This window comes from Notechis scutatus, chromosome 4 (genome assembly GCF_049901735.1).
Source record: "Notechis scutatus isolate UNSWTSFEM ecotype Mainland chromosome 4, rNotScu1.2, whole genome shotgun sequence".
Classification (NCBI taxonomy): domain Eukaryota; kingdom Metazoa; phylum Chordata; class Lepidosauria; order Squamata; family Elapidae; genus Notechis; species Notechis scutatus.
In genome coordinates this window covers 107,245,120-107,260,957 of record NC_142012.1, presented here as the reverse complement: position 1 = coordinate 107,260,957, position 15,838 = coordinate 107,245,120, and the positions used below count along the sequence as shown (strand labels likewise).

General features: G+C 35.8%; 1 protein-coding gene across 3 annotated transcripts in view; it reads left to right on the top strand.

Moving 5' to 3' along the window:
- The window catches only part of DOCK1 (dedicator of cytokinesis 1), a 414,443-nt gene that overhangs the window by 74,599 nt on the left and 324,006 nt on the right, over positions 1-15,838 (top strand). For 2 of the 3 annotated variants that reach the window (XM_087964319.1, XM_087964318.1), the window contains exons 7-14: positions 989-1,124; positions 2,703-2,860; positions 4,015-4,096; positions 4,898-5,036; positions 6,427-6,499; positions 9,919-10,061; positions 12,222-12,347; positions 13,449-13,573. In XM_087964319.1, the coding sequence (XP_087820445.1) occupies positions 989-1,124; positions 2,703-2,860; positions 4,015-4,096; positions 4,898-5,036; positions 6,427-6,499; positions 9,919-10,061; positions 12,222-12,347; positions 13,449-13,573 (982 nt within the window). The remainder of the gene's footprint in view (positions 1-988; positions 1,125-2,702; positions 2,861-4,014; positions 4,097-4,897; positions 5,037-6,426; positions 6,500-9,918; positions 10,062-12,221; positions 12,348-13,448; positions 13,574-15,838) is intronic. The other variant, XM_087964320.1, reaches the window with a different exon arrangement.

Genomic DNA, 15,838 nt, shown 5'->3' with positions numbered 1-15,838 from the left:
TATTCAACTTCCAGGTGCTAAACGTTGAAACATTACATGTATCTTTTCTTCATTATTGTTTTGATGGAATAATTAAATGATTACTATGTATTTTACTATGTATTTTAGAATTGAGACATCTGAGTTTGAATTTCTGTGCATATTACGTACCATAAAATACTGCCATTCTTGTTTAGTGCAAATATGCATTAATGCTTTCCCGTAATGAATCTAACATGACAATTTCAGTTTGGCTATTTCTAGACATAAAAATTTATAATGTCTTTAGTAAATGCTATGTGAAAATACAGACTAGTCTTTCCCTCTCCTGTTCTTTTTCAGAAATATTGTAAAAGCAATTTTTAAAAATACAGGTAGTCTTTGGCTTACTACAGTTCATTTAATAACTGTTCAAAGTTATAACAGCACTGAAAAAAGTGACCAAGACTGTTCTTCATACTTATGACCGCTGCCACATCCCCATGGTCAAGTGAACAAGATTTAGACACTTGACAACTGATTCATATTTATGATGGTTGCAGTGTTTTGGGGTCATGTGATCCCCTTCTGACAAGCAAAATCAATGAGGAACCAGATTCACTTAACAGTCATGTCACTAACTTAACAATTGCAGTGATTCGCTTAACAACTGTGGCAAAAGTTGTAAAATGGGGCAAAATTCACTTAACAAATGTCTTACTTAGCAACAAAAATTTTGGGCCATTTGTGGTCATATGTCAAGGACTGCCTGTATTGTTTTCAGTAGTTTATGTATATTATACTAAAAGACAGATAATAAATTTGCTCAGTCTGAGTTTCAAAAAGTATTGTTTTATTTTGTCTGATGGAAGAGTACTAAAAAGGACCTTTGATCACTCTTCCTCCTACTCCAAATTTAATATTACATTTTAAAACTATTTGGATTGCAGGCAGAGGGACTTGATGGCAGTTTTTGAGCAAATTTTATGTTAACCATGGTATTGTTTTGGGTGTTTTCCATTTCATACAGAATTCTCGATTTGGATCTAGTGGTAAGGGATGACGATGGTAACATATTAGATCCAGATCAAACCAGCACAATTAGCCTATTCAGAGCTCATGAAACAACTTCCAAACAAGTAGAAGAAAGACTGCTGGAAGAAAAAGTGAGATACAAAATTATTTCTCCCAACTGATATTATGATAGTATAAGTGACTGTAAACTATGAATATGCATAGGTGTGTGCATGCACATGTCTTTTCATATACATATATATAAACTAAAAGAAACATTTTTCTTTTGAAACCAAGTCAAGCAATTGTGTTCTGGAGGTTTCACAAAACCGAGTCAGCCATTTTTTGGCAGAACTGGAAATTACAGGTAGTCCTCAATTCATGACTGTTTGCTTAACAATTGTTCAATGTTACAATGGCCTTGGAAAGGGTGCAAAATGTCTCATACATACACTGTCGTGTGATTGTAATCTGGACACTTGGCAACCCATTTGCACATGACTAGTTGCCAAGTGCCCAACAATCACGAGATCACCATTTACAATCTTCCCTGTCGGCTTTCCTGGAAAGTCAACATGTTCTGCTTGGGCCACTACTCTCTGTTCTGTTTAGGAACAATGGGAATTTGCAGTAATAATTTTGCAAAGGAGCCTCTTCTTGGTCACTCTCAAATTCACTCATACACACACACACACACACACACACACAAATGCATTCTCCCTAACTGCCTAAAACATCTTCTGATCTTCCTGGTACCTCAGTCTGTCTATATTCTAGCATGTTATATCTTATGTTCCCCCCTCCCCTCTTCTCCATGTCCTGCTTTTTCTCAGCCACTTATGGTCTTGGCATTTTCTCTTCTTGTTCTCACCAACCATTTCTGCCCAAAGCAAAACTGCCACATTTTGTTCCGCTCATGGAATCTAGAGACCTGAAATAGGCACAATTTGGTTATGTCTTAGATCACGAGTCCCCAACCTCTGGGCAGTGGACCAGTACTGGGCCATGGCCTATTGGGAACCAAGCCATACAAGCAGTGGGAGAGTGAGCAAAGCTTTATCTATCATGCATGGGATCTAGGTTGCATGTGAAAGCATCCCTCCCACCCCAAGTCCGTGGAAAAATTGTCTTCCACAGAACTGATCCCTGGTGCCAGAAAGGTTGGGGACCATTGCCTTAGATCATCTGAAACCAATTTTGCTTTGTAAAAGCTAGCCCACGCACTGAATCTTTTGTATATCTTAACAAAAAAGTTTGGGCATAATGCTCAGTCAAAAATGTTCTTCACATTTTAAAAAATACATTATAATTCACTTTTTCTAGACTTTTTGGGGAATATTATAGGCAGAACCTAAAATTTGCATTCATAAATGAGAAATTCTATGCTTCACCAGGATTTGTGTAGATTTGCAAATATGTAATTAGTCTGTTTATTCAGGCACATAGAAACAGTGAATTGTGCTTTCACTTACATTGAAGGTAGTCCTGCAAAATCTACTCAGTTTATTTTACTTTTTACATTTCCACTTCTCTTAGAACTGTTCTACATTTAACAGAGCAGACATAAATGGAATGAAGGTGACTAGCGATTAGTTAATTATACAATTATACCCCAATCCATATACATTTACAAAAGTAGATTTATGTACTGTAATTGGTTGTATTACTATATAATGATAGTAATTGCAGAGTATTGTATAGTTTTTTTCCTTTTCTTTCTTGGGTTGTAGTCTCAGAAGCAGAATCTTGACATTAGTAGAGAAGCAAAATTTGCTGCAACACCTTCATTTGCATTATTTGTAAATCTGAAAAATGTTGTTTGCAAAATTGGAGAAGATGCTGAAGTCCTTATGTCGTTGTATGATCCTTTGGAATCCAAGTTTATAAGGTCAGTGCTTTAACTGCTCCCATGCTTGCTTTAGAACTTCAAAATATCAAAGGCATAAAACAGATTTTATGTAATATGTATTAACATGGGAAGAACAAAGAAGCTATCTGAGAAACACTGTTGTTAGTCATTGGCCACAAATTGTTTGTGGAAATTTCCTAAACACCATGTCTCTATGAAAGGTTATAGTGTTAATTACCATTTATATAGTTTGTGGTATTATTGGGACCTTCTGGTCCTGTTATGCTATTACTTTTTACAACAACAAGAAGAAAAAGACAGATAACTTCTTGTGGATTTCCCAGTTTGTTTAATATGATATGAGACATTAAAAATAAGTTTTAAAAAGGTTCAGAATTTTTATAATGGATATTCAGTATCCTTTGTTTTTGCATTTCCATATAGTTTCACACAAAAAAATAAAATCCATCAAAAAGTCTTCTATGGATTCTTTTTCTGAAAGAGATGGATATTTTTTCATTCTAGAACAGAATAAGAATGATAATAGTCAACATCACAGGTCTGCTTTGAGATCAGACAGGATGAAAGCTATGAAACAAATGATACATTACAAATATAAAGAATTATTAAAATAGGAATCTGCATTTTAAAAAATTCACATAGTAAGCTGACATATCACTAGAAAATGAATTTGAGAAGACCGTTTTGAATTTATTTTGTTTTAGACATAGCATGTTGCTCATCTCTCTTTGTTGATGCATTATGATGAAAAAAGTGAGCTCTTCCTTGCACTTGATAGCATTTTTATTTGGTAACAATTAGAAGAAAAAACTTACTTTGTCCTTATTACCATTTTTTATTTAGATCTATTTGTGTCTGTCTGTCTGTCTGTCTGTCTGTCTGTCTGTCTGTCTGTCTGTCTATCTATCTATCTATCTATCTATCTATCTACATGTGTGTATATATCTATATATCTATATTTAAAATTTATTTTATATATTTTTACTTTATTAATTGTAAACTACCTAGAGTCATTGGGCAACCTATAAATTGTGCAATAAATAAATCTGGTTTGCATCAAACTCTGAATAACCTTCAGTGTGTTTGTTTAAATATGTTAACATATTTTAATATAAAACTGTTTTTGTTTTCATAATGAATAAGACAGTCAAATTTTATTTTTATTTACATAGTGAGAATTATCTGGTGAGATGGTCAAGTTCTGGTCTACCAAAAGACATAGATAAATTACATAATCTTCGAGCGGTCTTTACGGTAAATATTCTTTTTCTATTTGTGATATTTACATTATCCAGTTGCTTCAATATTTTCCATGTTGTATCAGGATATGTATTTTGTATTCAAAGAGCCTTAGGTTAACTTTTTTTGTTAGCTCTAGAAATGAGAGAGTCCTTTAAATATTATGGAGCTGAGCCTTCCATTCTGGCACTCTAGCATACATTAGAAGAAAGCCAACACTAGAACATTTCAAACACTGTAAGTGGTAGAAATTTTGGGTCCAAATGTATCTGTCCTTAATAAAACTAGATGCTTTGGTAAATCATGACATAAATGACAAAGAGGTAGACAAATGGTTTGATGGTAAAAGAAAGTTTCTATTCCTGCAAGTGTTCTTTCCAATTTCTTTGCATATGTACAATCTTTGGACCTGTGTGGTTTTTCAGGATTGGGAATGTATTTGGAGAAGACTGTCTTAAGCAGATGTGCCTCATAAGTTTTGTTTACTCTTTGTTAATGCATTTTAAATCTACATGGATTTCCCTATGGTGTTATTAAAATAACGTTTCTCCATCCTCTCTCCAAAATAAACAAATTTGAATCCTTTTCACAGTTGGAGAGAAAATAGCCTTTTAATCTAGCAAAATTATTCAAGATTCTACATAACAGCTTTTAAGAGGTCCAAGGAAATATATCCCTTAACTATCTGTATGAACATTTAGCTGTGTATAAAGGATTATAAAAATAAAGAAATGACAGGCTAAATAGTAAAACTTCAGTATGAACTAAAATAGCTGTGTGAGAGAATTTTGTAAGGAAAAAAATTCACATTTGTAGGACCTTGGCAGCAGTAAAGATCGGAAGAGAGAGAAGATTAGTTTTGTGTGTCAGATTGTACGAGTTGGCAGAATGGAACAAAGAGAAAACAACACAAGGAAACTAACTTCTGGGCTACGGCGCCCTTTTGGTGTAGCAGGTAATCCATTCTTATATATAGTACATTGTTGGAATGTTTGTCAATAATTGCAGCTGCTGGGAATTGAAGCGATGTGACATACTATAGTTTTGAAATTAATGTTCAATCTTTTTGTAACATTATATTTTTTGCTATCAACTTATAATAGCAGTTGGGACTGAAATTTCCATCACTAAGTGACGTGGTTGTAAAGCATCACGGCATCGCTTAGCGATGGCAGTCCCTATAGTTCCAGTGGCCATGATTAACTGAATCCCACAGTCGTTAGGTAAGGAAACTTCCTCTTAGCTCACCACAACAAAAGTCAGTGGAGAAGTTGGGAAGAAGTTGCAAGTTCTAGACCTGCAGGTAGTAAAGGGTTGCAAGACCGTGGAAGGAGGGAGGATGTGTCTGAGAATTGCTGCATGGATTGAAGAGAAGATGTGAGGGAGTGTGCAAGTGGTGCTACATGGGCCAGGAAAGTGCAAGGGTATACATAAGAGGTACTGCACAGAGGGTACAAAGGGATCCTAAATGGTGCAAGAGTGACCAGCACAGTGTGAATTGACTTGCTATCCAACAGGGACCTGTAGTAAATGACAATGCGGAGACCAGTTAGCTCGATTCATTTGGCTCAGAAAAAAAACCTACAGTGAAGTAGCTTCTACCCTTTCTCCCAGAAAGAAAACTTTGAGGTAGACTTCAAGGGAACAAAACTGTGGCCTTTGCCATTGGACAAAAGACTGTGGCCAAATCCTCTGTTTCCAAAGTAGAGTGTCATGGTAATGGTAATGGGGTTTATTCTGGCTCAACGAATTGACCTTTTGTTTAAAGCCGTGGTTCCCAATCTTCCTAATGCTGCGACCCTTTAATACAGTTCCTCATGTTGTGGTGACCCCCCAACCATAAAATTATGGCTCGCTTCCTAAGACCATCGAAAGTATGTGTTTTCCAATGGTCTTAGGCGACCCCTGTGAAAGGGTCGTTCGACCCCCAGGTTGAGAACCACTGGTTTAAAGAATAATAGAAAAGAGGTAAGAACATTTCAAGAGCCCTTGGACAAGTCGCCTGCCTATCTTATGAAACACAAGCATGGTTTTCTTTTCCTGGCTTTGGTTGATTACCATCAACTTTAATGCTTTAAGTTTTAAAAATAATTTTATATCAATTTAGGTAGTTACAGATATGGATGTAGATGTTGATGTGTTCATTGGTTAATGCCAATAAATACCCAATATTACCTCCAGAAGATTCCACTTGCTTTAGTGATACGAATGAAGCAAGTTTGTCTTTAAATAGAGTAACACTTCTTGATAGAAAATAATTCCAAGCAGTCTGTTATCATCACTGTTTGCCATTATTTTCCATTATAACTTAATCCTTAATGATGCTTGTTTCTCTTTGAATTCAGTGATGGATATAACTGACATAATTAATGGGAAAGTAGATGATGAAGACAAGCAGCACTTCATTCCATTTCAACCGTAAGTGCAAATTAATACAGAAAAGTAATCAGGACTGATATTAGGAAGAGATGGGTTATGATTCTTTGTTAAAAATAAACCCACAAGGTTTTGAAAATGGGAAGAATAAAAAGCTAAATGGACACGACAGTTTTGGAAGAAAAAATGGTTTACTTTGGAACTAACCTAAGTGATTAAACAATCTTTTCCCAAATAATTAAACAGCTAGCTCTGAACGTTTTATGTAAAGCAAAGATAATTTCAGTATTCCTATAGGCACAACCTGCCTGCAGACAAAGTCCTCTAAATTGTGAATACAATTTCTATTGAACTTTGCAGTTCAAAATCTTGACTTGTTAGTTCCATTCTTGGATAAGATTCAGAGATGTGGGTACTGGAATATTAATAGTTTCAAACATGTACATTTTAGAATTAACTGTTTTATTTTGTTTCAATAAAATGAGATCTGTGTGTATAAAATATACACTGCTCAAAAAAAATAAAGGGAACACAAAAATAAGACATCCTAGATCTGAATGAATGAAATATTTTTATTAAATACTTTGTTCATTACATAGTTGAATGTGCTGACAACAAAATCACACAATAATTATCAATGGAAATCAAATTTAGCAACCCATGGAGGTCTGGATTTGGCGTTACACTCAAAATTAAAGTGGAAAAAAACACTACAGGTTGATCCAACTTTGATGTAATGTCCTTAAAACAAGTCAAAATGAGGCTCAGTAGTGTATGTGGCCTCCATGTGCCTGTATGACCTCCCTACAATGCCTGGGCATGCTCCTGATGAGGTGGCGGATGGTCTCCTGAGGGATCTCCTCCCACACCTGGACTAAAGCATCCCCCAACTCTTGGACAGTCTGTGGTGCAACGTGGCGTTGGTGGATGGAGCGAGACATGATGTCCCAGATGTGCTCAATTGGATTCAGGTCTGGGGAACGGGCAGGCCAGTCCATAGCATCAATGCCTTCGTCTTGTAGGAACTGCTGACATACTCCAGCCACATGAGGTCTAGCATTGTCTTGCATTAGGAGGAACCCAGGGCCAACCGCACCAGCATATGGTCTCATAAGGGGTCTGAGGATCTCATCTTGGTACCTAATGGCAGTCAGGCTACCTCTGGCGAGCACATGGAAGGCTGTGCGGCCCCCTAAAGAAATGCCACCCCACTCCATTACTGACCCACTGCCAAACTGGTCATGCTGGAGGATGTTGCAGGCAGCAGAACGTACTCCACGGCGTCTCCAGACCTTGTCACGTCTGTCACATGTGCTCAGTGTGAACCTGCTTTCATCTGTGAAGAGCACAGGGAGCCAGTGGCGAATTTGCCAATCTTGGTGTTCTCTGGCAAATGCCAAATGTCCTGCATGTTGTTGGGCTGTAAGCACAACCCCTACCTGTGGACGTCTGGCCCTCATACCACCCTCATGGAGTCTGTTTCTGACTGTTTGAGCAGCCACATGCACATTTGTGGCCCGCTGGAGGTCATTTTGCAGGGCTCTGGCAGTGCTCCTCCTGTCCCTCCTTGCACAAAGGCGGAGGTAGCAGTCCTGATGCTGGGTTGTTGCCCTCCTACGGCCTCCTCCACATCTCCTATCTCCTGGTAGCTCCTCCATGCTCTGGACACTACGCTGACAGACACAGCAAACCTTCTTGCCACAGCTCACATTGATGTGCCATCCTGGATGAGCTGCACTACCTGAGCCACTTGTGTGGGTTGTAGACTCCGTCTCATGCTACCACTTTGCATTGGGTATGTCTTGCTGACTGCCTATGCTTTCTACCTGTTGTCTATTCCATTTGCACAACAGCATGTGAAATTGATTGTCAATCAGTGTTGCTACCTAAGTGGACAGCTTGATTTCACAGAAGTGTAATTGACTTGGAGTTACATTGTGTTGTTTAAGTATTCCCTTTATTGTTCTGAGCAGTGTATGAACTAAGATGAAAGCTTGAGTATAAGATTTAAAATACAGTATTTTAAATTTAAAGAAAAAAACATGATACATGAATGTGAATTGTTTAGATCTTGTAGTAGAAGTGAGAGAACAATTATCCTCAGGGTATAATGAAATTTATTTATCAAATCTATTTATCAAATTTCTAAAACCAGAATACAGTCTATGCTCTATATTTAGTGGCTAATGATGGTGATTGAGTAGAAGAGTATCATTTGTTCCAATAAACTTAATGTTGAATGTGTTTGCATTTTTTGGTTTTTATGCAAATATAAATTTATATAAAAAGGTATATAATAAACACAAATGAACATTAGTTGGGTGCATCTATAATAGCATATCCTGTTTAAATAAAAAGAAGAAAATTAAATAGCATAAATCAGTATAAATCATGGCAAATTTAAGACTTATGGACTTTAGCTCCCAGAATTCCCTAGCCAGCTTTGGGAATTGAAGTCCACAAGTCTTAAATTTGCCACTCCTGGTATAAAACGAAAATTTCAGTGAGAGAGAAAAATTGGGTTGAGATAAATTAAACAAAACTCCACTTGCTTAATTAATATTTTCTTGGAGATGTATTCTCAAGGGATCCTGATAGTATTATTTTGTGTTACATTATGAATTGTCTGTTTATATATTTCTAAAAGCATACAGGTTAAAAATGAAATGAGGTACTTCATGGATTTGGAAATTTTTTGAAATAAAATATTTTACATTCATATTTTGTAGCTTTCTTTTTTATATTATGCTTAATTAAATTACTCTTTAGAAAAAGCTTTTTATCAAGAATAAGTTATATACAATTTATGAAGATTTTGTTGTTACTTATTTATTTTGTATTGCATTTTTCTTTCCATGTGTTGGATTTTGGGTTCCAGTGAAAAAATATAACAGCTGTCATTAAACATGGGGCCAAATTGCTGTGGGGTGCTGGATGGCATTTTTCTAAATACCACATTTCATTTGTTATTTCAGTATTTTCATCCTTTCCATCATGTAGCAAAATTGTTTCATGGATTTTCTTGATTGTTTCCAACCCCACTAAGCTACTTTTATTTGTAGTAGCTTTCTGCTTTTTGTATTTGTCATTAGAATTGTAGCCAATTCATTTCATCCCTGAAACTGGGCTTTACTGGTCCATGGGGGTGGTATGTTTTACATTTCGGTGTTGTTATTTTATATGTAACTTTTTTCAGGCTTTCAATCTCTATTCTACATACCTCTATGATAAATCTGGATTATGTTTTTTTTTCTGTAATCATAAATTCATTTCTCCTTATTAGTTTCCTGATTGATTATCTTTCTGTGTCTTCCTTTTTTTTCTTTGTCTTGTGCTGACTAACAAATACTCTTTGTCACCTGTGTGATATTCTCTGTTATGTCTTTGTTCTACAACTTCTGGTTTTCTGCCCCTTCCATCTTTGTTACCTTTTGGTGTTGGTCGTTATGTGCATTCTCCAGGCTAGCATTGGATAACACCATTCGACACAAGCAGTTGAACATATCATCCCGTTTTTCACCCAGGGTGGCAGGGGAGAATGATTTTCTTCAGACTGTAATAAACAAAGTGATTGCTGCTAAAGAAGTTAACCATAAGGGTCAAGGTAGGTATTTTCCTTCCTTTGTTAGCATTAGCAATGATTAGGAAAGTAATCGATTTTGTACTAAAACTATTGAGCTGTTCGAGCATGGAAAAAGTTTCTTGTTTCTAATTTGCTATTCTTTTGCTTCATGAAGAGTGGCCATCATTCAGAAGCCATGCTTTAAGCTTTTATCATTTTTGCATCTTTCATTGACATATAACCATTCACCATTTTATTAATGTACATATTTTACTGTAAAAGAAATTGTAATTTGAGATCATGGTTAATTGGCTGTATCAAAAATGTTACGTGCTTTTTGTTATTCAGCTTATTATGTAGTTCTCTTGCCTTCTTAATCGAAACTGGACATGGATATAGAAACCCTTTTCAAGATATTTTAGAAATAGCTGCTTGCTTCTTGTAAAATTTATTTAAAACTTTATTAAAAGGCTTGTTTTTGTTTTTGTTTTTGTCTTAAAGATTATTTTTAAGAAAACAAAACGCTTGTGTTAATTTTTCTTTGTATCACTGCCGCAATTTATTAATTTGTACAATAAGCTAATATAGATTTTTTTTAAAAAATTATAAGATCATATCATAAAATTATAAGATCATATTATTATCCGTTATCAAAATAAAGCAAAATAATTGTGGTTAGTAGATGAACACAAAGAAAGTAATTTATTCATCATTATTCTGAAAATGGGTACTATCATTGTATTCATAGAGCAAACCAAAACTCTGCCAAAATGATCCCCTGCCCTTTTAAAAATTAGATGATTTTAATATTAGTCACAGAAGGCTCTTTGGAGTGTAGCTGCTACAAAATTGTAATACATGGTGTAGAAAAGAAAAATATATCCACTCCTTACAGATTAAAAAATGAGCAGTGTGGTGGCCTAGTGGTAAAGACACTCACTTCCCACTCAGAAGATTGAGAGTTCAATCTCAACCTTCTCAATCTCAAAGGTAGTGGTAGATGTAGCAGAAAATATCTGCTATGAATTCCACGTGGTGTCAGGAAGGGCATCCGGTCAGTAAATGCTCATTTCCATCCAGTCACCCTGACTGTACCCTGAATTAAGAGATTATAGGGCCACAAAAAAAGGGGGAGTTGGAATAGGAACAATATTTTTAGCACCATCGTTATTTTAGATATGCTGCTTTTTAGTTTTGAATTTCTGGTTGAATTGTACATAAATATTGCAAATGTTTGTGTACATATGTTTAAACAGCTATACTTAAATAATTATTACAGTTTTACTCATTTCATTGGCCCCAAGTTATTCTTATAAGGTTTATTTATATTGCATAGTCCATGTTCAGTTATTTTGGTTCATTTTTATCTACTTAACAATTATATTTTTCAAAGATGGCATTGTTTTCTTCTTTATATATTAATATGAATGATGGAAGATACAGAGTTGTTAAACAAGAGGTGGCACTTCTTTTTATAATATATGTAATTAAATTATGGATTTGACTTGATCAAAAGTAGGATAGCCCTAGTTTAGAAAACAGATTTAAATGAGAAAAAAAATAAAAGTAGGTATTAGTTATGTTGTTTGAATACTGTGTTTTTATTCAGGAGAACTATATCTCTGGTTTAATTAGTAAGAAATAGCAGTCAAATATGGAATGGTATTATTTGATTACTGAAAATAAATACAGATAGACTTCAACTCACATTCATTCATTTAATGACCATTTGAACGGCACTGAAAAAGTGCTTTCTGACTGCTTTTCACACTTAGATTGTTGTAGCACCCCTTGGTAATATAATATAGCTTGGTAACCTACATGTGTTCATTACAGTTTGACAGCCCTAGAGTCACGTGATCACTATTTCTAACATTCTGACAAGCTTCTGACAAGCCAGGTCAATGGGGAAGCCAGATTTGCTTAATGTCTGCATGATTCACTTAACTGCTGCAGTGATTTGCTTAAAAGAAAGGTCATAAAATGGGACACAAGTCATGTAACAACTGCCTTGCTTAGCAATGGAAATTTTGACTTCATTGTGGTTATAAGTTGAGAAGTACCATTTCTTCTTTCTCTGAATTCTGTTTTTATTCTTACATTTTCCCCATCATATTAATTTTTTTGAAAAAAAACCCAATGTGTTAGACTGTATGTGAAATCCTCAGTTTACAAAATAATATTTTGTACTAAATTCTACAGGTTTGTGGGTGACACTGAAACTTCTTCCAGGAGACATACATCAGATACGGAAAGAATTTCCTCACCTAGTTGATAGAACCACAGCTGTGGCCCGGAAAATGGGCTTTCCAGAGATTATTATGCCTGGTAAGACTAAATAATGATAAAATTAAAGATGTTGATACAACATAGGCATAGGCTGAGTCATGAAGTTGTATTTGGAGGAATTAAAAGTTGCTTGTTGTCAAAAATATGAAGTCTGAACTTATTTCAACTTTATTTGGATTGCTTAGCATAAAAAGACCTAGTTAAGTCTGTCTATCTTTTCTTTGAGGTAAAAGGCATACTTGTTTATGAATGTGCTGCATCAATAGGAATCATTTTCATTTATCATGCATAGCAGACCTTCACTTATTCACAGTGCAGACAATTCTTTAGAAGAATCGTGGTGGCACAGTGGTTAGAATGCATTATTGCAGATTGATTCTGCCAACTGCCAGCAGTTCAATCCTGACTGGATCAAGGGTGACTTAGCCTTCCATCCTTCTAAGGCTGGTAAAGTAAGGATCCAGATTGTTGGGGACAATATGGTGACTGTAAACCGTTTAGACAGGGCTGTAAAGCACTATGAAGCAGTACATAAGTCTTAAGTGCTATTGCTATTGTTGTTATATGTGAACTGTAAATTATGAGTTATTCTTAAAGCGTTATTTTGGGTTAGATGATAGTCTTGAAAATTATTGTACATTCAACACTCTAAAACGGTGCCAAACTCAAGGTTTGGGAGGCCCTCCCAAGGTCCATTTTCGCTGGCAGAGGGTTGCAGGAGGTCTTGCAGTCAAAAACAAAGCTCAGGAGCCTGTTTTCGCTGGCAGAGTGCTTGGGCTGCCATAGGTGACCCCAAACACTAGTGACATTGAGCTGGTCATGCCCACCCTGGCCACATCCACCTCGCCTCCTGAGATCAAACATAACCTTGATGCGGTCCTTAATGAAATCGAGTTTGACACCCCTGCTCTAAAACACAGGCTCAGAAAAAGGTAAAGAACTGCTACTATTCTAACATGCATTCTCTGTAAATGTAGTATTGAAATTATTATAGCGTAGAGGAAAGTGTAGGAAAAAACAGATAATAAAACAAATCTTAAGCCACCATAATTCTTAAAATTTGCTTTCTGATTTTGTAGGATACTGGGTTATTATATGGTATTAAATCAGTGAATTGTTCTTCTTCTTCTTTGTTTCTAGGTGATGTCCGTAATGATATTTATGTAACATTAGTTCAAGGAGATTTTGACAAAGGGAACAAAACTACAGCAAAGAATGTGGAAGTTACAGTATCTGTTTATGATGAAGATGGGAAAAAATTAGAGGTATCTTTCTGGAAAGTTGATGTCTGATTTTGAGTTGGTTCAAAATGATGTGATTGATTATTCACATATTTATTAAATCATGGTTAAATATTTTTAAAACATGAAACCACCACCCCTTTCTGTCTTGCACATTTACTGGATGATTTAATGCCACATTTTCCCCATGCTGCCATTTATTTCAAGAATAATAATTTTAGAATTTGAATCCTGAAACTGTGAAATTACATTTACATTATTTGGTTTCTTACTAGATGTAATTATAATTGTGTTTATTAGCAGTGGTATTCTCCATTCTTTGTCATCTTTAAAGTTAACTGTAGAGGACTACAAAGGTGCTTCACAAATCTATTTGATTTTCTCCAAGTGCTCCGGTATTAGAAAACAATCTTCCTTCATTCTTTTCCTTATTAACTAATTACATATTAAGTTAAAGATGATTACTCTTCTTGAGTTCTTGGTGTATTTTTCTGTATATTCCCACAATCAAATAATTGTCACTGTATTTATGGCATTTGGCTGGGTCAAAAAAATCTGAGTATCAGCTCCACTGAAAGCATTTGAATGTGTAAGAAAGCGTTACATGTAGTCCCGACCTACAGCCACAACTGACATCAGAATTTCCATTGCTAAGTAAAGAGGTTGTTAAGCGAGTCATGCCTTTTCTTGACGTGGAGGTTAAGCAAATCACTGCAATTGTTAAGTGAATTGTTAAGTGAGTCTGGCTTCCCTCATTGACTTTGCTCATCAGAAGCCAACTGGGAAAGTTGAAAGGCTGATCACAAGACCTCTGGACATTGCAACTGTGGTATAAATACACGCCAGCTGCCAAGTGCAAGGACCAATCATAGGTCACTTTTTTCAGTGCTGTTGTAACTGAACAGTTGCTAAAGAAATGGTTGTACATCAAGGACTACCTGTATTCATATTAATAAAGCAGAATATTTGATTGGGGTAATGCTCAATCTATGCTGATCTGGGTGGTGATTGCTGGTGGAGAGGTGCTGGAGACTTTTTGTTCTCTTTTGGGCTGGTTGATATCTCTTTTGCATAGTCTAATGATGATTATGTCTATATGGCTGATCTGTCAGAGTCAAATTTGTCTAGAAACTTGGCAGTTGGACAGATCAGTCATCAATAGACACGTAGACATTCACAACATCTAAAGACTATGCAAAAGAGACAATTTATTTTATTTATTTATTTTGTCAATTGCTTAAAAAATAATAGGTATAAGTAAAAACATAGTTATGAATACATGGATACATATAAGAAAAATAAAAAATAAAAATAAAAGAAACAATAGGACAGGGACATTAGGCACGTTGGTGCACTTATGCGTGCCCCCTACAGACCTCTTAGGAAAGGGGTGAGGTCAATAGTAGACAGTCTAAGGTTAAAGTTTTGGGGGTTTGGGGAAGAAACCACAGAGTCAGGTAGAGTATTCCAGAAATTGACCACTCTGTTGCTGAAGTCGTATTTTCTGCAGTCAAGTTTGGTGTGATTAACCTTGAGTTTGTATCTATTGTGTGCTCTTGTGTTGTTATGATTGAAGCTGAAGTATTCATTTGCAGGCAGGACATTGCAATGTATGATTTTATATACTATATTTAGTTCGGACCGGAGGTGGCATAGTTCTAGGTTTTCTAGGTCTAGAATTTTGAGTCTGGTGGCATAAGGTATTCTACAACGAGTAGAGGAGTGGAGAACTCTTCTTGTGAAATATTTCTGGATTTTCTCAACTGTGTTAATATCAGATACGTAATGTGGGTTCCAGACTGATGAAACTGGTCCCTGGCACAAAAAAAGGTTGGGGACCACTGCTTTACAGAGCTTGGATCATCAACAAGGTCTTGACTATTCAGTCTGTATTTTATTTTCTGATTTTTTTTGACAACATGTAGGACAGAGCATTTATTTGTTGAGATTTGAATTTGCCATTTGTTTGACCATTCTGATACATAGTCAAGGTCTTTTTGAAGGGTAGCAGTAACAATCAACCAGCACAAAACAGAACAAAAAGATTCTAACACCTCTGCACCAGCAGTTACCACCCAGATTAGCATAGATTAACTCCAGGGTTAACTTCAGACCAACAATCAAATAAGCAATACCCCTAATCAAGAAACTGCCAAAGAGCCATTAGTAAACAGCCCAACAAAACAATCCCTAAGACTGTCCCCACCCACACAGACTGGCAAGACACCAGAATATAAACTGACAGCAAACAGCACTCCTTACCAGCACTGATTTATGTTACCTAGTTAG